Source organism: Barbatula barbatula (assembly GCF_947034865.1).
Source record: "Barbatula barbatula genome assembly, chromosome: 3".
Lineage (NCBI taxonomy): Eukaryota > Metazoa > Chordata > Actinopteri > Cypriniformes > Nemacheilidae > Barbatula > Barbatula barbatula.
In genome coordinates this window covers 17,888,508-17,913,370 of record NC_136764.1, presented here as the reverse complement: position 1 = coordinate 17,913,370, position 24,863 = coordinate 17,888,508, and the positions used below count along the sequence as shown (strand labels likewise).

The 24,863-nt window shown below is 36.4% G+C and overlaps 2 protein-coding genes across 7 annotated transcripts; both read left to right on the top strand.

Moving 5' to 3' along the window:
• The first annotated feature begins 709 nt into the window (after positions 1 to 709).
• csnk1g2a (casein kinase 1, gamma 2a) lies at positions 710 to 13,768 on the top strand. Of its 5 annotated transcripts, none has more exons than XM_079453520.1 (12): positions 832 to 1,001; positions 3,289 to 4,063; positions 5,800 to 5,869; positions 7,087 to 7,235; positions 7,541 to 7,775; positions 9,062 to 9,147; positions 9,602 to 9,686; positions 9,970 to 10,115; positions 10,196 to 10,279; positions 11,417 to 11,518; positions 12,394 to 12,500; positions 12,762 to 13,767. In XM_079453520.1, exons 2-12 carry the CDS (start codon positions 3,827 to 3,829, stop codon positions 12,814 to 12,816), a joined length of 1,356 nt encoding a protein of 451 aa, XP_079309646.1. In that variant the 5' UTR covers positions 832 to 1,001; positions 3,289 to 3,826; the 3' UTR covers positions 12,817 to 13,767. The 5 variants fall into 5 exon arrangements, with proteins under 5 accessions (XP_079309644.1, XP_079309642.1, XP_079309646.1 ...); XM_079453519.1 differs by lacking the exon at positions 11,417 to 11,518 and adding an exon at positions 2,375 to 3,050 and having other exon boundaries at positions 861 to 1,001; positions 12,762 to 13,768; XM_079453517.1 differs by lacking the exon at positions 11,417 to 11,518 and adding an exon at positions 2,375 to 3,050 and having other exon boundaries at positions 861 to 1,001; positions 9,967 to 10,115; positions 12,762 to 13,768.
• Positions 13,769 to 14,841: 1,073 nt separating this feature from the next.
• On the top strand, positions 14,842 to 22,018 carry mfsd12a (major facilitator superfamily domain containing 12a). 2 transcript variants are annotated; one of them, XM_079452506.1, is made up of 11 exons: positions 15,124 to 15,518; positions 15,604 to 15,814; positions 15,911 to 16,043; positions 16,256 to 16,462; positions 16,597 to 16,689; positions 16,785 to 16,877; positions 17,523 to 17,693; positions 18,884 to 18,978; positions 19,393 to 19,523; positions 19,673 to 19,723; positions 20,398 to 21,930. In XM_079452506.1, exons 1-11 carry the CDS (start codon positions 15,248 to 15,250, stop codon positions 20,472 to 20,474), a joined length of 1,533 nt encoding a protein of 510 aa, XP_079308632.1. In that variant the 5' UTR covers positions 15,124 to 15,247; the 3' UTR covers positions 20,475 to 21,930. The 2 variants fall into 2 exon arrangements, with proteins under 2 accessions (XP_079308633.1, XP_079308632.1); XM_079452507.1 differs by lacking the exon at positions 19,673 to 19,723 and having other exon boundaries at positions 14,842 to 15,518; positions 20,398 to 22,018.
• The last annotated feature ends 2,845 nt before the right edge of the window (positions 22,019 to 24,863 follow it).

The window sequence follows — 24,863 nt, the reverse complement described above, 5'->3', positions numbered from 1 at the left end:
ATTATCATTTTTGTTTCTTTCTGTGAACTAATACATATTTCTCTCATATTTTAAATAAAAACTATATTTGCATTTATTGCATTTACAAAAGATGCTCTGTATTTTCAGATCTCAAATACTGCAAAGAAAACAAGTTCGTATTCACCTTTAAGCAATACAATTAGTCATATTTGTATATGTGCATTCAGAAAAAGTTGAAAACAATTGTTTTGTGATACAGTTTTCATGTGTCTTGCCATGTTGTCAGTCTGCATTGCTGTTGGATGATGTTTATGTGACTCCTGAGGTTTGTACTGTATATGTATATATACTACATGTATTTGTATAGGCTACTGTATGTGTATACAGTATGTATATATACACGTTTCTATAGTTTCTATAAATGTATATATATATATACGAAAAGTTTGGTTCCAAAATGAGAAAAATTATGTTTTATTGTGCATTCTTATTCATACAAACTGCAGTTAGTTTGTTTTGATTTAAGCCACGATAACTAAAAAAATACAGCTAACTAACACAAGAAAACAAGAAAAACATGATAACATAATAAAAAACTTAGTTAACGCATGTTGGAACCAAACTCTTCATATATATCCATATACCATGTGTCTTGTTATTCGCTTATTTTAAATATTGTGTAAAACTAAATTTAGAAGCACTTAAAGTACAAACCTTTAAATATTGCCACAGCGCTCAATGCCAGTTTCTACACAATCAAGCTCAGTTTCTCACGTAATGTAACGTTGAATGAAACTGCGCATTCTTTTTTCCGAAGAGCGCGGACTTTACGTCCCGCTATTCTTCAAATCGAACTGCGCAAGTTTAGCAACTTAAGCACACTGATATGATAGCTCGGCAACGGAGGAAACGCGCCAGCTGTACGGTGAGGCTTAAAGAGACATCAGCGAAGAGGGAGAAAAAATGAGAATGGCTTCAAGAAATGAGCAATAAAACCGACAAAACGGGAACTGTCGTCGACTTGTAATACACATATTTAGGTAAAAGTCTCTAATCTGTTGGTTAGTCTTGCTTTCCGAGCGATTTGTGTATTATTTAGTGTACGTAATTTATACCAATTTCGAGTGTTCGGGATTAAGGAGTTGCCCGGTTAATGGCTGGCTAGCTAGCTGTACCACTGGCATACAAAATATATAGGGTTGCAAACAAATATAGCTGTGACATATGTTTTGCGGCGTTATAGACAATAATATACGCGTTTTAGTTCCGTTGGTGTTATTTTTTAACTCGTTAGTTCGGTAAACGGAGGCCACAGATCGTTAGCTTGTTTGGGCTAGTTAGCGCGCTAGCCTGGTTCACTTCTCTCTGTTGCTTAGCTCGGAACTCACTGGCTAATTTAACTGAAATTTGATTTTCAACATAAGATCTTCACGTTTCATGGTTCAGATTATTGGTGCTTCGAAAATGTCTATACGTCCATGTAATGTTTTTCTTCTACAAGGGATACCCGACGTGCTGAAGGTGTTGTGGAGTTTTTTTAATAACACAAGTTTCGTTCTCGTCTTTGGTGGCAAGCTAAACGATGCTAGGTGGCATATTTGCCCGTGTTTTTCTGATAACACTTAGATATGTTTGCAAAATGTAATATTGGATTATACAGGAATTATTCCCCGAGTCTTTCCAATGTTTGGTCATATAAAACGCGCTGCTCTTCAGAGATGGAAGACCAGTGTAGAACAGGCCTTTTATATCTGTTGGATGTGAAAAAACAATTTAGTTTGTCTATGCTTGTAGCTGGGCCTTATCCGATCAGAGACGATGGGTTGTAGTTAAAGCTGTATAGATAATTGTATACATTTTAATTACATGTAGCTGTATATATCATGTTTTGTATTTAGATGCAATGGGTCCTTTTTGTTAGTCTTCTGTATTGCTTGTGTTGGATGGTTATATGCAGTACTTAACACATTTTTTGGCACCTAATTGTGACAGAATCATAATTTTCAGTCATGTCATCTATTTCTGGTTAATGGTTTAAAGTATTTAATGTGGCATTCATTAGGCAATGAGTGAAATTTGCAAATCTCTGAAGGTTTTTCATTGAGGTACAGACATTCCTTATGTTTCTACCTTGATGTAGATCTACCAGTAAGGTTTCATTACGAAATGAGTTATGTACCCAAATTCAAGTAAGAATTGATAAATTCAAGTATGTTGTTCTTAGTTTAGAAAAAATAGGTATTTTGTAGATTAAATCAGACAAGCAGACAATCTCTCATTAAGCAATAATAGGGTTGCAAGTACTTCATATCTATTGTAATGGCAGTTGCTCATTTTATTATTAGTACATGTTAGTTTCCTGGGCATGAATTATTTAACCTTAGTTTTTTGTGGACATTCTATTGTTAACTAGACCAGCTCATGGTTGGCATCATAACCTCTGGGGAGGAGCCTATCTGCTCTTACAACACAACAGAGGCTTTCAGTCCAAGATGACTCTGGCTCCTCTTCACACGACCTCAGGCCTCATCTCAAGCTCCTGAGGGATGTATTTTTAGATCTGGGACTAAAAAATGCTAGATAACATTTCCTGTAGAGAGATGGTCTCTGGTTTCATGTCCCTTGAACCTTCAATGCGGTGCGGTTTACTTTCTGAAGGATTTTGATATTTCATTGAGACCTAAAAATGTTGTGTAAATTGTGTCTAAATAATGGGTGATGCATTCTAAAATTCTGTCATCATTTACTCACCCTCAAGTTGTTCCAAATCTGTATACGGTAATTTGTTCTGATGAACACACAAAGATATTTGGATGAATGTTAGAAAAAGCATTGACATAGTAGGAAAAATTACAATGGTAGTCAAAATGCTCCAGAATGGTCTGCTTTTTTGTTCAACAGTCCCAAAAATATACAAAATTTATTTTCTACTATGGCAGTGAATGATGTCCCAGAACTGAAAATTCAACAGAACAAATAAATATATTCAGGTTTGGAACAACTTGATGGTGAGTAATTGATGACAGAATTTTTATTTTCGGTCGATCAGTTCAGCAATGGAAATTCTGGAAAACCATAGGCCATCCCAGGTATATATGACTTTCTTCGGCTAACATAAACTGCGTTATTTTAAATAATAACCTGTCATTCCCTTTAAAGATTCAAAAAGCACATGTACATATATTATAAAAGTAATCCATCATTGTCCAGTTGGTTAATTTCTTTTGATGCGAAACAATGCTTTTTTGTTAAAAAAAGTATTGGTTTTTCAACAGTATACGTTTAAGTAGTCTTTTTAGGACTAATTGTGGTTTCTCCCTGTCCTAGATATTGCAAGGTGTGCTCCTGATGTGCTGCCCATTTCATCCCAACAGAAAGTCTGACATGCCCTGCGTTCGTATTTGGATACAAATAATGTCTGACACGTCTCCTCAAAACCACCTGGATGAGGCTCTTAGGATGTAAAATGATGCCAGACAGCATCTCAACAACAGTAGCTAAGACTGCGTGAGAGGAAAGGCGCACGCATGTGTCTATGAACACATGTTATTGTGTCCATCTCCTGACAATAGTTCTCCTCTGAAGGTGGATTTACGGAAGATTGCCGTAGGATGTCTTCGTCTTGAATCAAATATTAGCCTTGGATTGTCTGCTCTTGCCAGTCGTTCCCCGTCTATAGAAGCAGCTGATGTCAAGTTTAATATGCATGTATAACATTGTTTTGCGGATGAGCCATTCCTTCCACTCTTCTTCTCTCTAAATTCCACTCCTCCATCCCATTTCCCATACCCCTTTTGATATTTTGGTGGCTGTGTGATTTTATGGCAGTGGAGTAATCGTGGAGAGGCCGGGGTATCACAAGCTTATGGATTTTGATAAGAGAGGAGGAGGTGGAAAAGGAGAAGTGGAAGAAGGAAAGAGAATGTCAAAGACTGGCGGGAGTAGGACTGGGCATGGGGGAGGCCGAAACTCCGGGACCAACACTGGGGTGCTTATGGTTGGCCCTAACTTCCGAGTGGGAAAAAAGATAGGCTGTGGAAATTTCGGTGAGCTACGTCTCGGGAAGAATCTTTACACTAACGAATATGTGGCCATTAAACTGGTAAGTGTCTCATGAAAACACTTTTCTTGTGTTATTGCATAAATGGGTTTATTTTAGAATTCTTGAATGTTGAATACATGCAGATATGGGACAATTGTCTGTGCAGGTAGACAATTGCAGGGGGAAATTTGATTATTATGCAGTTCTTGTGTTCTCCATTGTTAATAAAAAACTCTTTGCAGTTTGATGTCCTGTTACATTACGTGTCCCAGACAGCTTGTACCTAGTTAGATCCATTCACATTCTTTGTACCTTTTGGATGCCTGTAGCTTCAGCCCTTAAATTCGACTACAAATGTCAAAAGTGCCAGAGGTTTTTTAATGTCTGTCAAACTTAGAAACAAATTTTCTTTTGCTTTATAGAACCAGAAGTTCGATAAACTATTCATCATTTCTATAGAGTTCTGGTTTTATCTCCATTGTCTTTTATGTACTATACAAAGAGTGTGCCTCATAAAAATCTTGTTAAACTTACATTACATAAATTCTTCCCCTTGCGCATTGTTACTGTGCAAGCCATGCAAATGGAATTCAATAATTAATGTCCTTGGTAAAAGGTCATTTAGTGATTAAAAGAATATCTGGTAAGGCTATGTTAAGTTGCCACAAACATTCGATTTCATCTTTTGTGTCTTGTCAAATGATACAAAAAGAACTGCAGATGTTCATCTTAAGAAATGTATGCTAATGTAAAGTAATGATCACTTTTATCTAGTGTAAAGCCTGCCTCACAATGAGATTCGTCGTAGCTTGTATATTTGGTAGGGATGTAACGATTCACTAAGCTCACGATGCGATGCGATTCACGATACTGATCTTACTATACGTTTTATGAGATGAATTAGAAAATGTATGTCAAATAAAACTAAATTGCAATTTCAAAACAAATTAAGAATAATACAAAAGACTCTTTAATGCAAACAAATTTAGTGTTTGATTGTGCTTTTCCTAACTTGGATTCTTTTTTAAGAAATATGAACATTTACCACGTTTGCGATAAGCAGTGGCCCCTGCTGTTCAAAACATGTATTGCATCTCGTTTAACATCTCTGCTGACTTGAAACAGAACAAATTATAATCGATTTCTGACCGGCTCACTGTGAATCGTTACGTCACTAATATTTCGTGATAGAGCTATGAAAAAAAACTATGACCATACAAATATGGGCCACTTGAACAAATATCTTTAAATAGATGATAATACACTGGATTTAGCTTTTGTTTCTGCACCGACAAGCTGATTGAAGTACACACGTCTGCTCAGAGGATAGATCACTATGTACTCTGTTAAATACTAGAAAATCATTTTTGATTAAACAAAAGCTGCATGCAAACAATGTAACCCAATTACTCACGAGAATAAAAAGAAGCTTTTTACCACTATGTTATGAACTGAAAGAGTAGGCTAAACCTATTGCAAGCTTCACTCCTAACTGCTGAAACTGGACTTTATGCAATCTGTTTGTTTTCATTTCTTTATTTGGCTCTACTTTTCTGCGACTCTTTTCTTCACATGCTTAGAGCCGCTGGTGACATAGATGACTCAACAGTGGCTGCTACACACACACACTCATACACGCAAAAACCTTGTATTGATCCCTTTGGGGTGTAATAACATGTAGTAAGTTAACTATACTAAATGTAGCTCGTATAAGTATGTGCCAGTGTTGACTGGCTTAAGTTTTTATTGTTAAAGTATTAGTCACTCATATTTAGTCTTTTTTTTTCCCCCTGTAGGAGCCAATCAAATCCAGAGCACCTCAGCTTCATCTTGAGTACAGGTTTTACAAACAGTTGGGGAACTCAGGTATGGACTATACTGTACTGTCCACATCCTCCCTTCAGTAGAGGAAGAATGAAATCTGAGCTAGCAATAGTTCCTGTGCATCGATGCCATACGTGCTGTGCCCTTCTGACACAACTTTTGAGTAGACCAGTAGCAGAGAAAGAGGTTGAAATATAGCTAGGGCTTTTTTTTTTCATCAATTAACTGAATTTACATTCAAATGCAATTTTTTATTATAGGGGTCATATGAAACAGCGACAACAAATATTATCATATAATGTAATGTGTATACACAATTTAAGGTTAAGAAACGCGATTCAGGCAGATCTGTCTGTGTGAGCTTTCGCTTTATATAGAAAGCCTCTTTTATTTCCAAAACTTAAATTTATGCAATTTCTCCAAATATTTAACTTCATATTTCTTGCATAGTTTGTACAGACATTTAAACAAGTGAATTTATTTTACATTTACCTCATGTTATTAACTTCCTGTGCACTTTGGATAAAAAATTCTTAAACCAGATATTTTGTCAAGTTTCTAATAAAAAAGAATGTTGTAGTGACATTCATTTGTTCAGTATAATATCTTGCTGCTGTTAAATCACATGGGATCTTTTTTCCTGCATTAAGGCTTAAGACCTTTTTACAATGATATACATTTTTCATGTATAGGAGAGCTTAAGGAAAAGCAAAACACTGTACAGTTTTTTATATACATTTGATCTTTGCTGAAGTTGTTCTGCGTCAGAATCTATTTATGTGCTTTTTCAAGGTTATTGTTTATACTGGGTATTGTTTGGGTACTCAACTTCCTGTGCACTTTTGTTGGGAGAGGGCTGGCTGATGACTCTAAAGCTTTTTCAGAACATATACATATATACTGACTAAATATTAAAGTCTGCTCCCTGCATGCAATAACACACAATTTTGATGAGATGAACCTATTTGGAAGACAGTTTTGCCTTAAATTTCCAAATTTTTAAAGTGGAATATACATGCAAACTTTGGTAAAAACACACATAATTTCACGTTTACCTAATGTCATTGACAGTTTTTTACCCAAAATACTCTTCACATGAAACAGAACTGTGAAGATGAATGTGTACTTTCTTTTCCTTTTAAATAATCTTATGCACTCTTCTGAAGAGGTTTAAGTTTGTTTTTACTGTAATGCATGTTCTGTTTGTTAACTGTACTTTGGATCTGGTTTCTAACTGCTTTTTTTGTTTTTGTTGGCAGAGGGTGTACCTCAGGTCTACTACTTTGGACCCTGTGGGAAGTACAATGCCATGGTGCTAGAATTGCTTGGTCCAAGTCTGGAAGACCTGTTTGACCTCTGCGATCGAACCTTTTCTCTCAAGACTGTACTCATGATTGCAATTCAGCTGGTCAGTTTAACTACTCGCACGAGATAAAGATGTTAAAGTTCAAAAATTATATACAGCTGCTAGATACGATTTTGTTGGCCCTGTTGGTGGGAAAATGTGAGCCAGTAACACGTTACATTTTCTTTCATTAAATCTATTAAATGCTTGTTTTTTTTGTCCGTTAAGGCTGACAATTTGAAGGAGCACTTCCATAAAATTGGAGATATCAAAAGGGCAAATCTTGTAGAAGTGCTCTGTTTGAACATGGAATGTGAACTGTGACCATGTGATGGACCGTTCTTAAATGTCTTGTTTTTGTGTTGTAGATTACACGAATGGAATTTGTGCACACAAGAAGTCTGATCTACAGGGATGTTAAGCCTGAAAACTTCTTAGTGGGCCGGCCGGGGACCAAAAGGCAACATACAATCCACATCATCGACTTTGGGCTTGCCAAAGAATACATCGACCCCGAGACCAAAAAACACATCCCTTACAGGGAGCACAAGAGCTTAACAGGGACAGCCCGATACATGAGCATCAACACACACCTGGGAAAGGGTAAGCATAAAACCTTTTTTCTACTGCAAAATTCTACTTGTGTACGTTGTGTATAAATATAGATTATTGTTTGAGGTTTGTACAGAGAACCACCCTATAATAGTAAAACTCATTTGTCAATCAGAATCACAACATATCAAAAAAGATATGACTGTTGTGTTTTTGACTTTAACACTGAACTTAAAGGGGGTTGCACAGGTTCAATGCTTATACCCGATTCAATATATTTACATTATATTTTCATTTTTTTTTATTGAACAATAGGTGGTATTTAAATATTAATTCATAAAGGTAAACCATGTGTAAACCACGAGAGGTCTAAAGCATTTCTTAAACTTAGATCATGGTTCAGATTCTATGAATTCAGCCTGGTTTTAGCACAATTTGTATGTCCTAGGGTGTCATAGTGACTCGTAAACGACGTGGGGCATCGGGACACAACAATCTTTTGTTTCTTTCCACACTGCATCTGCAACATTGTAGAAGACAATACTATTGCTCATCACAAAGCAATGCAGAGTCTGACATTGTTTCTTGTCCACAGCATGATGAGTCTAAATAACATAATCTGACACAATGACTTTCGTAACAGAAATTTTAAAAAAATCTGAATCGGGCATTATTCAGTGACGCACATTAAGCCATAAAACGTTGATCTGAACTATAGTACAGGGGTATAAAATTAAAGTTCCTAGAGGTCCGGTCTTTATACTTTCTTCCAAACGGTGGTCCGGACAATATGTTTTTTGAAAATAAATTAATATTAAATCAATTTAGCCCTGTTTGATATACTGTACAAAAGATAGGATCTTTTATCAGGCCATTTATTTCATATTTTGATATATGTATGTATCGGCTCTGTGGTTTTAGGGGCAATGCCCTCTTAATAGAAGTCTGATCATTAATATGTGTAAATAAAAAAAACTACTGACAACATGCAAACAACAAATGTAATGTAACAATTAAAGTCATAAACAGAAAACAGAGTTTCTAACTAAATTAGCCTTTCCATGCCATTGTCACCGTTTCACTTTCATACCGGAACTACTTCTATCTTGAAATAATTTCCCAATTAAAACATTGTTCATAACAAAATGTGAGCCTGCTTGTGAAAACACAGAAAAAGTCCTTCATAAAATCAATTTAACAATATCTTCAATATTGACTGAATAATACCAAAATCTTTGTGAAATCAGTGCTTGACATTAATCTTTGAAGCTTGTTATAATAATCAATTTGATTGAGATATTTTTCTTCGGTTTCATTTTTTTAATTATTTCTTACAGAGCAAAGCAGACGGGATGATTTGGAGGCACTCGGTCACATGTTTATGTACTTCCTGCGAGGCAGTCTACCCTGGCAAGGCCTAAAGGTATTGCAGTGGCTAGAGTGCAAAAATATTGCTTAGTTTTGAAATCGACATGTGCAAAGAACATCATTATAGGAAAACAAGGTTCAGTTTAGTTTATCAGTTTTAATCTTTTGTTTTCTACCTAGAAACCACAAATTATGCAAAGTGCAAATCGGGTGTTAGAATTTCCGCTCCATTCAGTTCTCACACTGAACAGGTTTTTGATGGTGTCCTGTTGTTGTTAGTCTTATCTCACTTAGCTCTGAAACAAGCCTGTCAGTTGCTTTCAGGGAATGTCTGCAGAATACCCAGTAGCTGTAGAGACTAGATAGGTTGACCTATAAAGAATGATACATGGCAATAAATTTGAACAGCTGCTAGATACGTTTTTTTGTTGGTGGGAATATGTGAGCCAGTAACACACATCCACATTTTTTCATTAAATCTTTTAAATACTTGTTTTTTGTCTGTTAAGGCTGACACTTTGAAGGAGCGCTACCAGAAAATCGGAGATACCAAAAGGGCAACTCCTGTAGAAGTGCTCTGTGAGAGTTTCCCAGGTAAACATGTTGGATACATTTCTCCTAAAGGTGGATTATTGAACAATATTTGTGTTTTGCTTTGTTTTCACGATGGGGCAGATCTGTGGTAGTTTAATGAACAATTGTAGTTGATGGATTTTACAGGGAAACCTGTTGTCCATGATGCTCCTTGCATTCTAATGCTATTGGCACATTTTTTGCTTCAGCCAGCTACTAATAAATTTATTCTGATTTGAAGTTGTGTAATGTAATTCAGCTCATGTTGCATGAGCAGACTCCTAACTTTGACCTCTTGCAGAAGAAATGGCCACCTACCTGCGTTATGTGCGGAGACTGGATTTTTTCGAAAAACCGGATTACGACTACTTGAGAAAACTCTTTACAGACCTCTTTGACAGAAACGGCTACGTCTTTGACTACGAATATGATTGGGTCGGCAAGCCACTAGTAAGTCTTGGATGTCGCATCAAACTGATGTGTGATGCACTAAGTTACATGCGTGTTAAACCTTTTTCATGTCTATACAGCCGACTCCAATAGGACCCATGCCTAGTGACACACCTCTGCAGCCCAGCAGCAGAGACAAAGCACAACCACAGACCAAAAACCAAGTAAGAGCACAAAACCTCATATATTGCGGACACTACAGCCTCATACTGTAATAATCAATTTTGATGTTTTCTATGACTGTATTATGCAGCTTTGAAGGCTATGATCAATTCATATTTTTTGTCTTGTCTCATGGAATGCGAGCGTTTCATTTAAAACAAACATTTAATTATTTATCAGTTCCTCTTTTTATGTAAATTGTGTCTTTTTGGGGGATTTTTTTTAATGCATTATACTGTTTTACTCATGATTCTTAATCCATGTAAGTAACTTGGGTTACTTTTAAGCTACTTTTATTTACAACAAACTCGACACCTCTAGCTCTAAATGCTGAATTTGATTCTTTTGGATGGCAATGTTTCATGTTTCTTGAAACAGGTCTACCTCAGATAACTGTTCTTAAAGGGGTCATATGAGAAGGCTAAAACGAGTATTATCGTTTGTTTTAGATGTAATGTATACCCAATTTAAGGTTAAAAAATGCTGTATTTTCCACTTACCGTGCATGTTTGTATCTCCTCTTTGCCCCGCTCATCGCTCTAAAAAGCCAGTTAACCAGTGCGTAGTGATTGGTCGAATACTGCAAGCGTGTGACGGAAATGTAACGTAAATGTTAGGTGTAAACTCTTACCATATTTGGAACATCAGGTTCCAAAGAAATTGTACTGACAGGTACTCCCACCTTACTTGTGTATACATTTGGGCGATCTTAGTCAAATGATACCATGAACTGATGATGATTTGTGGGGATGTGGTTACACGAGGTGTTTCAGGCAGGCCTGTCTGTGTGAGCATTCGCTTTTAGATAAAATGTATATTTTGTTCCGACACTTATAACACACCAAAGACACACAAAAACAGGTGTTCATGCCATATGACCCCTTTAAAACAATTGACCATCTCTGTTGCTGGACAATCAGAACTTAGCTCCCCTCTTCATCTCTGCATGCCATGTGCTCTCTTCTTTCACTCACACTTTTTTCCACCTCTATCCTGTTAGCCATTGTAGTCTGCTTGTGCATGGAAGACGTTCCTCTTTAAACTCGTTCTGTTCTTTTTTCTTTACACCCCCACCTCCTTTCAAACACATCTCTTATGCCCTTTGACATCCTCCCCCCCCCCTACTGCTGTCATGCCAGTCGCCAGAACCCAAAGGAAGTGAGTCTCAGCCCACTCCCATGACCAACAGGGAGCTCCTGGGGTCGCACCTCACGGCTGATAGGCTGGGGGGCTCTGTCCAGGTACTGGGTGTTTGCGCAGTACTGCATGGTGTTAGTGTCAAACTCTTCTCTCTGTTCTCTTTCTGTTCCTCCTGTTTTCCCAAGACACCTCTGTTAATTTACTGGCTGTGAGCATCTAGTAGGCTTTTTTCTCTTGTCTGTTCCTTATTTAATGCACACATTACCCTTGCATGTTCCGGATGGTAAGGTGGTGACATCAGTGTAAGAAACTACCTATACTGTATATAATTAAGCAAAACAAAGTGTTGACATTTGCCCTATGTATGTGTGTTTTTATGGACATTTTTATTTTTTTCTAGGTGTAATAATAGAATTCACATTATTTATTGGGTATAACTTACTCATTTTGGGTTTAAATTTAGTCTTTACCCGACTATTCCTGTTTTAGCTAACTAGACCCTTTTCCCTTCCTAACTTACCATGATTGGTACTAAACAACTTAATTATGACCATATTCATGCAATTACAATACAGTGGCCCCAAAAAAAGCCGTTAAACCCTTGTCACACAAAAATTATGTTGTTTCATAAGACAAGAATGCATCAAACCAAGTGACATTTGGAATCAAATGATAACCAGGCTTTTCTAAGAACTAACTTTACTTTTAGGGGATGAATGAAGTCCCTAGGTTTCACACAGGTGTCCTAGTTCAGGTCAACTGTAGACATGTTCAACTAACAGCTGACCATATGACCATTTTCTTTTGGATATTTATTTTGAATAGTGTGTCCATTGTTTTATTATTTTAACCCTATTTTTACTTGTGCCATCTTTTTAATAAATGTCACTTGTTTTATTTAATTTGATGCAATGACTTTTGTATGTTTTACAAGTGTGGTTTGCCAATCAATTATTTTTATATATTTTGTCTTCAGGTTATGAGCTCGACAAATGGAGAACTGAATACAGACGATCCCACGGCGGGACACTCCAACGCTCCCATTACTGCCCCTGCTGAGGTGGAGGTGGCCGATGATACAAAGTAAGGATGTATTCTATAGCGAATCTTAAATCGTTTACAGTATTTTACATTCTCTGTTTGCAGTGTGTACGTTTTCCCATGCTAACATATGCATACCTTATATTGCTGTATGAACTGCTCAGTTGTGTGTGGGAAGGGGCTTCTGGGGTGCCAGAATTATTATTGTGTTTTGCAGATCAGAGTTTGTTTTAATAACTGTAATGGGATGTTTAATACCAGATTAAAAAACAACAAGGCTGTTAACTTCTACGTTTGTTTCAGATGTTGTTGTTTCTTCAAGAGGAGGAAGAGGAAAGCACTCCAGCGGCATAAGTAGAGAGGAACATCTTGGACACACATTAAGAATCATTGGCGTGTCTAAAGAAAATATAAAGCAAAGGACTTGCAGATGAAATGTGGAGTACCCTCTCCTCCGTCTCTGCTCTGAGTGTTCTGCTTCACCTCAGACCAGAATCTACTCGCTGCCTCAGTTTTGGCATCCCCTCAGAGAGGATACACCTCAATACTCGGGGCTCTGATACTCTTTGTAAGGAAACAATTCAGTGGAACAAATAAATATATTTGTACAATGTGGAACACCAGAAATCTTAAAGAGACTTAAATGGTCATAAAATGAGATATAGGTTATGTGACTTAACCCCAGATGAACTGTTTAAACGTGTATTTTAGATGACATGAAAAGCATTATTTGAAAACTTAAAGGCAACCATAAACTCGCATACACACAAACATCTGTTCGCTTCGACACTGGCTGGATGAGTGAGTGATGTTCTTCATGGTGTTGTTTTATGGGATCAAAATAAGTGGGGAAAGACTGCTAACTGATGTATCCAGAAATATACACCAGAATCAAACTTATGTAAATTGTCTCTTTCCTTTTTTTGTAATTTAAAACCGTTGTTTTCAAGAAATGTTTTCCTTGAGTCGAACAGTTTTACTTGTCTTTTTTAACTGCTTTTAGTTTTTTCAAACTTTCTCTTTGGTTCCTGTTTATGTGGATGATGTTGTAGGACAGTGGCTGGTCTCAGGTACTGTGGGATATTGAGAGACATTGGGTCTCTCCTCTGTGAATTGCACTTTTGGGAATAAAAGAAAAAGACGTTTGGCATTTCCAGCATCGAAATGACCAGAAAGCAACGGAAATAAAGGTAGATATTGGGATCATTTATGCAGTAGGCTGGTCTCTCCCAAAGGGGCAAAGCAATGCTCTCAGTGACAATGTCCTGTGCATTTTATTTTTTCTGACATTAAAGTATCCAAGAATTATAGTTTGTGCCTTTCTGCGTAAAACATTTAATACCAATTAATTCCTCTCTAGTCAGGTGAGGTGTCCACAGCCCCATCAGATTAATCCTTACTGTATGGCATTTCTCAGAATTATTTTAAGATGTCCAGTGTATCATAGCAAAACTCCACTAGAAATAACTATTAAATGTTGCTTTTCTTCTTATGCCTCAACAGATGTTACATGTTGTGTAAATGCACGTTGACGGTGTTGAATTTGTGGCGCAGTTTAAACCCTTGCAGGCATAAAAGTGCAATTAACATTGTGAGACGTTTCCTACAAAACACGATCAGTTACAATGTATCACCAGAATGTGGCGCCATAGAACAGATTGTTTAAAACACCTTTAAAGCATCACTGAACATTTTCAGAGTGGTATTATAAAGGGTGGCACGCTGGCTTTCTATTTATGGTACAATGTACATTTATTCCTAATTATGTCTTTTTTCCTACAGAGCCAGCCAGTCATAACTTGTCCGTACACATATGTGACCCTGGATCACAAAACCAGTCACAGGAACATTTTAAGTAAAAGCCAAAAATACATTTGTGTGGGTCAAAAAGATAGATTTTTCTTTTATGCCCAAAATCATTAGGATATTAAGTAAAGATCATGTTCCATAAAGATATTTTGAAAATTTTCAACCCAAAATATCTAAAAACTTTAATTTTGCGAGTGGATGGCCTGCTATTTTCAACATATATACAACCCATATATCAATAAAAAACTTAACTATTCAGCTTTCAGTTGATGTAAACATCTCAATTTCGAAAAATTGACCCATAAGACTGGTTTTGTTGTCCAGGGTCACATATTAACTACTAACAAACAGACTGTCACGACAAACGAAAGTTTTTATTAGAAATATAGAGACATTATTGCGTGTATAGAAAAAAATGGGAATGCTAAAGAACTTTATTTTACAGTACAGAGCCTGTATGAAGCGATTGGTGCAAATGGTAGATTATATCACCTTGTGTTCAAATTGAAAGGTCCATTGTATGTTAATTATGTACAAAGAACAACGACAAATATGACCTAAAGACTTCAGTGCCGACCTTACGCAGTACAGCAACTCACGTTACATCAGAAGAGGGCGCGGCTCATAAACGGCAGCCTGTCGCCAAAAACAAGGCGCTACGCTACACCAGACATTTATCACAACAGCAAAAATCACACAACAACGTTTATTAACACAATACGACATCACCGCAGCGCGCATTAACCGCTGTAGAATACGTGTTACTTTACGTAATTCGCTGCACGAAACGTGACATCAAAATACCGCGAGAGCGTTTGTAGCGCACACTTCCTCCAACGTGACTTCCACCAAGTCATCTGACTCGAGAAGTGACAGAACCGACTCCGGTTAAAAGAGATGGAAGGAGCTTCTCACAACATCGCATCTCTCTGCGACGTAATGCTGAGCGTGACACACAGAAACCTTTAGCTGAATTCATCATGTCGGACACGTCAGAAACCTCGTTACCCGCGTTAAGGCGGTTGAGCTATGCGGTCGGACACTTTCTAAACGATCTATGCGCCTCTATGTGGTTCACATACCTGCTGGTGTTTTATCACTCGGTGCTGGGTTTTCAGAACACGTATGCCGGTGTTTTGTTGTTAGTGGGGCAGATCGCGGACGGAGTGAGTACACCGCTTATTGGTTACGAGTCTGATAGTACACCGGGCTGTGGGTCATATGGGAAAAGGAAGACATGGCATTTAGTGGGTGAGTGGCCCCTAACGAGTGCACTTAATCCCGTGCACGTTAAATAACTACAATTTGATAATTTTTCTCTTTTCGCCACCTATAGGAACCGTCAGTGTCGCACTCTCGTTTCCCTTCATATTTAACCAGTGTCTGGGCTGTGATACGACCACCCCGCAGTGGGTCAGTCTCACTTACTTCATCCCATTTATTGTGATATTCCAGTTTGGCTGGGCTGCCACCCAGATCTCCCATTTGTCTCTTATTCCCGAGTTAGTGTCCGGCGAGCATGAGAAAGTTGAGCTCACTGCATACAGGTAAACGCATCCAGATAGGAAAGGTCACGTCACGTGATCGACAACAACCATTGTGATATGAAGGCATTTTTAATGTGTTATGATGGTGTGTCGCAGGTACGCCTTCACGGTGATAGCCAACATCACAGTGTATGCAGTAGCTTGGCTGATGTTTCATTTTCAGACACAGAAAGGAGATGACCCTGCCATTACAGACAGCCTTGGCCCTATTGACATCCCTGTTTTCAGAGTACGTGCAACAGAGTCTGTTGAATATAATGTTTTTTATTAAAAAGTATGAGCCATTTTTTTAAAAGATTACTCATAACATTTTATCAGTTCATTAATAATACTAAGCAATTCAAACAGTTTGTTGCATCTAATTGGTTCCAGTATAGCGGGTTGTGTGATATAAGTCTGGTCAAACAAGTTATAAACATGTATGTTTTACTTCACCCTTAGAATCTAGGGCTTATAGTGGTGAGCATCGGAGCTCTCTTCTCGCTTCTGTTTCACCTGGGCACACAGGAGAAGAATTCACGCCCACTTCAGGAAGATGCTGGGTCTAGTTCTGGGGAGCGCCAACCCCTTCTCAAAAACATCACCGTGTCCCCACCTACCAACCTACTGCAGTGGAAACAATGGCTTAGACAGCCGTCATTCTACCAGGTTAGTACAGCGGTTTTACTTATCGGTGGCTTCATTTCTATTATTTGTCTTTCTAAACACACGTCCACTGTTGTTTTATGATGCAGAGTTAATTTTGTCTGTTTTTCTTACATTTGGCACACCGTGTTTTATAGGTGGCTATGCTTTACATGTCCACCAGACTGATTGTGAACTTATCACAAACATACATTTCCATGTATCTCACCAACACACTACTGCTGCCTAAGGTGAGACAACTGCAGTAATACACCAAGCGAAACCACGATAAAGATAAAAATAAAAGGATAAACTCTTTTTCTTTAAATGACTTTTTCTTTTGCAGAATTACATAGCCACGATTCCCTTGGTTATGTATGTGAGTGGCTTTGCTTCCTCATTTATCATGAAACCTCTCAGCAAGCTTATAGGGAAATGTGTGAGTATTTAAATTGTACGGTCTCATTCATTCAGCTCCAGTTAAAGGGAAAGTTCACAGAGAAATAAAACATTGTTACATTTCATACATGTATGACTCTTTTTTTGTGTTTTCTTTTTTTTTTCTGCAGAACACAAAATAAGATGTTTTAAAGGATGTTGATAACGGACTTGCATTGATTTTGTATCCATACAATAGAAGTGAATGGGTGCTGCAGTTTTTTTATGGTCAACATTTTTCAAAATATCTTCTGTGTTCTGCTGAAGAAAGTCAGTTTGCAATGACAAGAGAGTGAGTAAATAATGACAGATGTTAAATCCAAGTCCCTTTATGTATATAACAATGAATAGATACCGGCTAAATTGATCAATTACATATAAAAGTATACATAAAATTTTGTTATGCAACAAAGTATAAATCCGAGGGGCATATGCAAGTGATGCTAGACTTTTTCTGGGATTTAACTTTTCTGAGCTAATTTTAAATGTTTTCAAAAACTTTTCAGTTGATGTATAAATTTCACACAGGTGTCCTGACAGGTAACGTTCTGTACCATTACTAGAGACAACTAAAGTTAATCACCACAAAACGTACCAAAATAAGTTTTACAACCTTGGCTTGTGTTTCTTTGTTCCTTATTAATAGATGACCTATTTTTTGGGACTCCTGCTGATTCTGGCATTCTCCTATTGGGTGCTGTTGGAGACTCACATGGGTGACGGTGTGTACGGCGCAGCAGTTTTGCTAGGGGTGGGATCTGCCACCATTCTAGTGATGTCACTTGCCATGACGGCGGAACTGATTGGAGATCAGACAGTAAGTGTTTCAGGAATTGTAAACATTGGATATCGGTTTAACTTTGTGTATATTAAGCAGTGGTGGACAGTAACGAAGTAAATGTAATTTGTTACTTAAGTAGTTTTTGGTGTATCTGAACTTCACTCAAGTATTTCAATTTTGGGAGACTTTAACTTTAACTCCACTACATTTCAAAGTCAAATATATTACTTTTTACTCTGCTACATTTTCAAAATCAGTGAGTTCTGGTTCACAGTACATTGCGCGCTTTGTTTTGAACTTGTTTTGTTTTGCCCCTGCAATTTTTTGAAATTGTTGAAAAGAAGAACGAGTCTTTCATTTTTAAGAGCCTTCTCTGAGTGAAAAGAATGAGAGGGGAGGAATACACCTGTCTCATTTATCAGGAATGAAGATGGGCTAGATACTTTCATAACCAACAGTCTGCTTTCAAGAATTTCAAGTTGGAGAAATGTGGAATTACTTATCGAGAACGTGCTGTAATACAGTTCATTGAATCCACTTAGATTAGTACATATTTGTTTTTACGATCCTTTTGTTCCATTGCAAGTTTAAGTTTAAATAAAAACTTGGATTACTGTTACAAATAAATGTTAAACCGAAACTGCTCTCAAGTCCTGTTATTTAATTTTGTTCTAAAGGAAATTGTTTGGCTTCAAGGTTTTGGGCTTATGTCAATTTAAATAGCCATCAGTGTCTGTCTGACTAATGAATGTAATTTTATTAATAGATTGGTGGGCCAAGAGTGAGATTAGAGTCTTCACATAGACTGAGTTAAGCAAGTCTTGTGATAAAAATGATAATAGGACATTATAGCCATAAAAACAAATCATAGTACTTGGATACTTGAGTACATTTGAAGGCAAATACTTTTGTACTTTTACTCAAGTGAAAGTTTAAAGGCAGCACTTCTACTTTTACTTGAGTAATATTTTACCTTGGGTTTCTCTACTTTTACTCAAGTACATGGTTTGTGTACTTCGTCCACCACTGATATTAAGGGCCTTCCCCATACATAAATGCTGAGGAAGGACTACTTCACTGAAAGAACTTCATCTGAGAAATGTCTGAATCTAAATAAAGACATTTTTTGCAGAAGTGAAAAAAGGTTCATGCATACTAGTTTGAGAAGTATGAAAATGGAGCAAAATAGCAATGAAGCCTGATCTGACATCTTTACTCTTTGACAGCAAAGTGGGGCGTTTGTTTATGGAGCTATGAGTTTCACAGACAAAGTTGCAAATGGTCTAGGAGTAATGATCATCCAGACGCTCCACCCTTGCCAGTAAGTATATTCTTAAAGTTTCCAAACAATTCTCTCATGAATTACTCACTCTCTAGTTGTTCCAGACATGTATACATTTCTTTGTTCAGTTGAACACAAAGAGAGAGATTTTGGAATAATGTTTAGCAACCAACAGATTTAAAGCACTTTTGACTACCATTTAAATGTTTCCTACTATGGCAGTCAATGGTGCTTTAGTACTGTTGGTTGCTAACATTATTCCAAAATATCTCTCTTAGTGTTCAACCAAACAAAGAAATGTAAACATGTTTGGGAAAACTAGAGGGAGAGTAATTTATGACAGAATTTTCATTTTAGGGTGGAGTATCCATTTAACTGTGACATGTAAAGCCGTTTTGATTTCATTCATGTTGATGCTAATACGACTCTGTGTGTGTGATTTCTATCGTTCAGCACAATAGTCTGCTGTCCAGCATGTGTGTGGTATTACCACTACGTCATGGTTATCGCCACGGGTGGAGTAGCTGTCTTAGCAGCTCTTAGCCTCTGCACGATTCTCATCTGGCCTATCAAGATTATTCCACGTAAGACATTGAACTCTGCAGACATCTTTGCTTTTTTTCATTTTCATACACGCACATTGACGTTGTCTCTCACTGTAACACATTTAATCGTGTTAAATGAATTCTCTTACCTCTACAGCACATGCCTGACATGCTGTTTTGTATTTCAGTAACTAAGCAAGGTCATATGAACGGTTCAGTAAACAGCAGTGACTTTAAGGGTGAGGGTCATGTGTCATTGATGACAATCTGGAATCAGAACTAATTGATCTGAATCTACAAATCGGTGATCGGGATGGTTTACTAACTACTTAAGATTCACCAGAAAGTGATTTGATTTTCAGATAATTAAAGGTTGATTTTCTTTCATGTATACATGCGTTTTAGTGCTTGCATGGCTCTGTTTGGCTGCACTATGCCTAATTCTCCAATAGGCTTTTGTCCAGCCTAATCCAGCTCAAATCAAACATTGTTAGCTAGATCATTCCAGTCTTAGGTGTTTCACCTGTTTTTGTGTTTTGTAAACTTTTAAGTTAAGTTTATAAAGCTTTACATGTATATTATACCCTCCCATTGACTTGCATTGAAAGTTGAGCTGCAAACAATGAGCTGAGAGTGTTGAGTATATTGTAATTTTTGCATTCTGAATTGTATTGGGTTGGTCTGTGTACTAAAGTGTTTATGTCCATCTTTTCACAAACCAAGTTTTGGCATTTTGCAGATGACAAAAACATGCCGGTTGTCATCATGTCAGCTCCAAAACAACAAATTATACAACTTGAAACCCAAGCGTACCTAAAGCTACCCTACAGGCAGTGGTGTTTCGAGTTTAGACATGTAATGTTTAAAATATAGTAGCTTTCATTCATGTCTGTTCATTCTCTTCTGGTTGTAGATCTGCCTGAGGTGACCGGCCTTTTGGGGAGCGACAGAGAAGATTCAGAAAGTTCCGAACATCCTTCAGTCGACTGAACCTTAGAGAGACAGAACCGCTATAAGCCATAGAGATTCTTCATTTTGGTTGTGATTTGTGAATGATCTTTTCACTCAGGCCAGTATTTGCTTGTGACATCTGTAAAACGGTCCCACCTAAAAAACTCAAACAAATCCAAAGTGAGTTGGAAGTTAAATTTCCTCTGACCAGCAGTATGCACAAAGCAGGAACTTTATAAAGGCATTCATTTTATGATGCACTGTTATATTTTTCATGTTTAGCTTTACAAAAACTATTTTATTTATGATTATAATGTCACATAGACATTTTTTTCCACAATTATTTAATTTAAATTACAAAAAGGGAGATGCAGTAAGTTTCTGCTTAACTATAAGTTATCAAAGAAGCAAAATGCACAAGTTCTGTTGTTGATTTAGTTTCACGTTATAATTAAGAGGAATTAATTGAATACCAGCTCTGTTTTGTAAGGGCATTCGGAAAAGAGAAAGCGTAAGGGACAGGGACATAAAGCCATGTTTAGCCATTTAAGAGCATATTCCTTAAGCTTGTTATTACTGTGAAAGGGACCAGTGAATCAGCAATTGTGCAATTTTCTTGTAACAACTAACCATGGCTTGCATTCAGAAGCAATTTTCAATGCATTAGTTATGTTGGACATGCTTTCTGTTCATTAAACTTACTGAACAGAATAATGTTCTTTATGAACAGTATTTTAGAGTTGGCACAATGTAACCGCATATTTATAACTTGTATAACTCATTAACTTGTTATAACCCATCGGCAGAAATGCAATGTCACTGTGAAGTCGTTGAACATCTGGTCATATGATCTTGTGTGATGCTCGTGACTCGATGCAGTTCAATTCAAAAGCTTCTGTATATAAGCTGTCATACGTGTAACTGATATGTAGTGAATTATAGTTCAAACATTCAATATAATCAGGACTTTTTAAGGGACAATTATTGTGTTTTTAAAATTGTGCAAAAGAGATTTTATAAATAAACCTTTCTATCGATGTGTGTATATATCTACGTATGTTAAAAGGGTCTGTAAAAATCTATGAACAATTACATTTTATGAAGGGAGACACACGTTTTTCTGTCCTTGATTAGAGGAAGCAGGTGCTGTGCTTATGACTGTCATGTGATATAATCCCATTCTCTAATGGAAAAACAGAAAAACTCTAGTGACATTAGAAATGGATTCATCACTAGACCTGCCAGAGTTCGCTGTATACCGAAAAACCACCAGCAGGTCAAACTTACCCATGCACATTACTATTGTTTCGATATTGCTAAAAAACTATAATGTCACTGTTTTATTTGACTGTTGTCACAAAGTAATGTCTAGAGACATTAAATGATTCTTTTTATAGTCATCAACTATGTTTTTGTGCTGTTGTTTTATGTTCAAAGCCAAAGAAAGAAAATCACTTTTCTTAAGGGTTTAATAAAGTTTCAACTTAATAGATATAAATGTGTTTAGTTATATCATGTATAAATTGGACAAGATTACAAAACATGGGGTAATTGTAAAAAAATAAAGACTCAATTTCAACCTTACGGCGCTTATAGGTAGGTATAAATGCCCTGCTTTTTAATAAGGTTTTATCTAAACAAATTTTAACAACGGGATTGTAAATAACACAATTTTAATAAAAGTCAATGATAGGGAGACTTTGATATGTAATTGAAGACCTGTTATGTACATTTGAAAAACATCCAAAGGTAAATGTTTCCCCCTGGCTGTTATAGTGTTATGCATTTAAAGTTTAGGATTTAAGTTGATCTTACATTTGTTTAGGATCTAAGTTAAGAGTTTTATCGTTAGTCTAGTTTTTGGCCACAAGGGGGCAAACAAGTCAAAGAGGTGCTTACAAAGTCCCAAGTTTACAATGTTTAAAATGGTGTGTTTCTATTGTGTGTTTGAGGTGAAGATCAGTGCTTCTTATTCGATGTTGCACATAGGTACACGTTTGGAATATTGGTTTATTGTTATTATTGTCACACATTATTGCAACAATAGTTTTTTTCATATTTGAAAAATGATGCACCCTATAGGGTACAAACTGTTTTTTGTTCAGCAAAGGTTTTTTAACCTGCATAAAGTATTGATTAAACCAGATGTGTTATATTGAACTAGTACAATTATATTATATACTTTTTTAATGTTTATTTTATTGATCTAACATATTGATTTGCTATCACAGCAAAATCATTTGTGCCTCTATTGTTTTAGGTTAAATTAGTTCAAAAACACCAAAGTGAACTCCACTCACGGAAAATGCTTTGAGATATTTGATTATAATAGTGTTCTTCAAATCCTTGAATGTTTGCAATTATGAAGGTTAATAACAATAAGACTTGGTTATTTATCCAATTCATTCACTTGTTAATATGAAACATTTCAGTGATACCTCATCTCAGTTCTCTCCTGTCATGTACAACATCATTTACTTAGTGCCCACAAGAAAATCCAACTAAAATATTTATTAATAACATCTTTGTTTTAAAGCTTAGAAAATAAATGAGAAACATTTGTTCAGCTGTATCCTATTAAAGGGAAATTATCACTAATCGGAACCGCATTTATTGAAACCACTGTAAATTATCCCTGATGGGGTGCAGCACAATGGATTGTTTAGAAACAGGTAAGCGATGAAGATTTGTCAACTTTTTAATAGTACATTTGTGATAAAGGTCTAGTGAAATTGTTACAATTTTGCTCTTTCAAGCTGTTTATAAATGAAGTTTACATTTTAGGAAGACTAAGTTCTTGTCAAAATATGAATTGTATTATATTGGATTCCAAGTGAAGTATACCAATACACACAAAATGTTCTTTTAAAATGTAAAATATTTAGAATAGGCTGTATTTCTGCATCTCAGTGATTAACGCCTGCTGTGTAATTCAGACCAGAATCATGCCATAATCTGCTTCCCGTTAAGACCAAATCTGTTTGCAATGAACACAGAATCTAAAAGCAGCCCATTCTTTTCATTTATTTTATTTGCATATTGCACTGCAGGTCAGCCAATGTATTTATAACATGCTCTATGAAATAGCACTGGACTGGTCCCTGAAAATCAACACTCTCCAAAGTAAACTATTAAAAGTAAATTGCTAATGGTTGGATAAATCACTATTTTCTACTATATAACACTTATATTTAAAAATAAAATCTGGCATTAATGGTTATTATATTTAATGTAAAGTGAGAACCTTTATTCTCTACTGATTCAGCTGCTTTTTTTAGTTTCCAGGTTTTTTTATTTATTAGGTAACTGCAGCAACAGAGTTTATAGTTAAAGGGCCTGTTAGCACTGAACATGCCAAAAATGTTTTGTCTCTTCGTTTGTTCATTAATATTCCTAGTGCTATAAAATATAAAAAGTATGCAATATAATGTTTTGACCTTTTCCCCTTATGAATGGAATAGGTGCATTTTCTCCCAATGACCATTGGGTGGTGCTAGCATGGTTTTACTGTTCATTTCAGCATAAAAAATGTTATCAAAGATAGACAGATTTAGTTGTAGAGTGCGATAAAAACATTTACTATATTTTATAGTAAATCTTGGAATTAATGTAAATGTCAAAACTGACTTGAATTAAGCCCATTTGTGCAGACTAGCCAAACCTATTAGGGTTTACATGCATGTAATGTCCACAGAAATGTGGTTAGATCATCTAATAAATATTTTGACATATAATAATGTTTTATTGATTATGAGTTCTGTTATTAGATTTAAATTTAACCCTGGGCACATTCTCACAGCTGACAAGAAAGAGAATGTTGTTCTCTCTCTCATGGCCTTATTGTAGATGGCAAGTAATGCCCTGTTGACTTAGGAGAGGGAAAATCCAGGAGGTAAAACCTCAGAGAGACAATGACAATGATGTGGTTTTTATTAGGGGGAACCCCACAGCCCACAATCACATCCATATTGGCAGCGATCAAACATGTAGCTAGCAGGTCCTAAACATTTACTGCACACACTCATTAAAGATTATTAAAAACATCACAGAGAATGTATTTGGCAGGTTTAAACAATGAAAGACATTTAAAGACTTTGCAGTCTAATTGAAAACAACGGCAGAAAATAGAAACTGTTGGGCCGGTAAAATGCAGCTGTTAAGAGGATTGTACGAAAATAAAACATGATCTGTCAAGTGTTTTCAATGAATATACGGCTTACCTCCAAATTTGAATAAAGAGGACAACACAAAGCCTAAAAAAGCCTAATAACCAACTTAAAACATGTTTTTTACTTCAGTTTAGTTGCATGCATTAATGTACATTGCATCGAGAAAAACTTGCAGCAATACCTAGTGTGTGTGTGTGTGTGTGTGTGTGTATTATTAAAACAAATAACTTGTATTTATCTATTATTATTATTTCCTTTC